Source organism: Haliotis cracherodii, unplaced genomic scaffold (genome assembly GCF_022045235.1).
Source record: "Haliotis cracherodii isolate W230 unplaced genomic scaffold, xgHalCrac1.p SCAF_10, whole genome shotgun sequence".
Taxonomy (NCBI): domain Eukaryota; kingdom Metazoa; phylum Mollusca; class Gastropoda; order Lepetellida; family Haliotidae; genus Haliotis; species Haliotis cracherodii.
Genome location: NW_027266265.1, coordinates 2,503,215 through 2,505,672, shown reverse-complemented (window position 1 = coordinate 2,505,672; position 2,458 = coordinate 2,503,215). Strand labels below are relative to the sequence as shown.

Below are 2,458 nucleotides of genomic sequence, written 5' to 3'. Positions count from 1 at the left end.
GTTTCAAGGCTGATGTGCACATGTTGGTTTGTGGATATAAGTGATACGTGTCGCTATCCCTGAATGAAGTATTAAAATTACCCGGCAATTTTCATTGACTGACTGCATACACAGTCAAATACTGTTGTGTCGAACTTTGATGTGTCGAACTTACGGTAATCTCGAAGTAAAAACCTGGTCCCTGCATATTCCTTCCTTAATAAACTTCTTTCGGTTTTGTCGAACCTCGGATAACTCGAATTATTTACGTAGGTCCCTTCAGCTGCGGTGTTGGTAACCTCCCAAAACCCCTACATCACATTTCCCCTACAGCTTAAGACAACAAAGTTCACGGTCCATGGCATTGCTAATCCCTAGTCTGTCACCTATTTCATACAATGGAAAACCCAAGAAACACGAATAGATTGAGATAAATATTTAATTACGATTACGATATTATTCAAAATTCATAATACATTATAATAAAATGTTCATTTTTCAAAATTCATAATACATTATAACAAAATGTTCATTTTTCAAAATTCATAATACATTATAATAAATTTCATCTCAAATTCACTCTTTATCCCAGCCTGAAGGGATGGCCAACCGCATCTAGAAACTGCATTGGGGATTTCACCTCTCTATTCAACTCGTACTTCAGGCGGCAGAGACGGTTCTCCACCTCTCTGTACACTCTCTTCCTGCCTCTTGGAGCTGCTCCAAAGTCGAGCTGTAAAATCCTAGCTCGCTCTGCCTGTTCCACCTTCCTGACTACCTCCACAAATCGGTGGATGTTGGGATTTCGGTGAGGGAGACCTCTGTTGAGTCGGTTATGAAAGCCTTCCAGGTTGTTGTTCGTCCTGGGACCTGTTGTACCGTGACGGTTCCACAGAGGTAGGGGGAATCGTGCTCCGTGGTCGACCCAGGTAGTGACGATGCATGGGGCATGGTTATGCTCTGTAGCATTCCTCATCACGGTTCCTACTGTCGTGAGTCTTCCTCTACATGTGGACTCGACACACTTCCAGTGTACGCAAGTCAGTCTCTCGACGTTCTTAGTGTTGTCATTGTGGCATTAGGTGTTTAAGAGATCGCCTTCTCCCTAGGCAATTTCGGCTGATCTGTCCCTCTCTCTACGTCTTAGTGTGAAGATAACCATAAAATAGGACTTGGGGCTTTCCTCTCTGTGACATAACAAACTCAACATTGCGAAGACCAGCCATGCTGATGTCCTGTTAGTCAGTTTCAAGTATCTATATACTAAACCTAGCCATCTCAACTGTAAATCGTCTCATCTCAGTTTCTCAGTGTAATAATTGTTTTTTCCTATTGTTATTTTTGTAATTTCTAAAAATTGTCTTCTCATCATAAAGGCATCTTTCATTACACTTACATTATTCCTTTTTTTAAAACTTTCCTTTAAGTCCCCTAATCCTCTAAAGCTCTACCCTTTCATTTCTACTACCTCTACTCCAGACCTTAATCTCTCCTTTAGGTGAGTTCATAATGCCAGACAGGTAAATGCCACGTGTTGTTTTAACTAATTTTAGGGGAACTTGGCTGTAGGGGAAATGGGATGTAGGGGTTTAGACTGCATTGACCTCTGTCTGTGATATGTGATATGTGATATGTGATGTGTGATATGAAGACTGTTCGGTTTATTTGGCATACGTTATTGAAACTAACCACCATTGTGGGGTTTTTCAAATTATTGAAGCAATTATGTTTAAGTTTGAATAGACAGTTCTCATTACAATGCACTTGTGTTTCTGGGATCTCTCCACAGGCACATGGCAAGAATTGATGTGATGTTATGATAATCTAAACACACAAACAAGACGGTTCTCCAAAAGATAACTGGGTTTGGCACTGGTAAGTTTCAAATGTCGACCGATTGTTTATATATTCGTAAGTTCATCCCTCCCATGACTATACACGATTGGACATGTGTAGATCAGCTACTAGTGCCTGGGGCAAACGCTCTTGACAATGGAATCTGTTTCGGCGGATAAAAGAAACAGGCTATTCTACTTGGTTGACGTTTTATGTTTGATGTAGAATCGATAACAGTTTACTGGTGATCGAAAACTTGTTAATTATTAATGCTTTAATAAATTCATGTATGTTTGCAAAATGCCGGCAGTTAAATCACTATTTGGAAAACCTACATAAGATATAGGTGACCCTGTTTCAGGGGCCTGACCAAATAGAACTATGTCCTTGGTGTGTAAGAAGATGGCGGTTTTACTCCAACTGTAAATACGTGCTCGTCATCATCGATTTAGTTCATAACTGATTGACTTCAGCACATACCACCGACGAGTTCGGTGAACCTTGTCGTAACTCTTCTTATATCGCTACTGTCCTTTGATTTGGACTTTCAGCTAGTGTGACGTCATGTTTCACAAGCATTTTTACCATGCAACTAGATTATTTCGGGTGCAATAACGACATTTTGTCCCTCTCGTGCGGTTAT

The 2,458-nt window shown here is 40.4% G+C and overlaps 1 protein-coding gene across 1 annotated transcript; it reads right to left on the bottom strand.

The window, feature by feature from the left end:
* Positions 1 to 562: 562 nt before the first annotated feature.
* Positions 563 to 1,205, bottom strand: LOC139444641 (uncharacterized). Its single transcript, XM_071225564.1, has 2 exons — positions 1,130 to 1,205; positions 563 to 1,044 (listed from the first exon to the last, which is right to left on the bottom strand). Exons 1-2 carry the CDS (start codon positions 1,203 to 1,205, stop codon positions 563 to 565), a joined length of 558 nt encoding a protein of 185 aa, XP_071081665.1.
* Between the last annotated feature and the right edge of the window lie 1,253 nt (positions 1,206 to 2,458).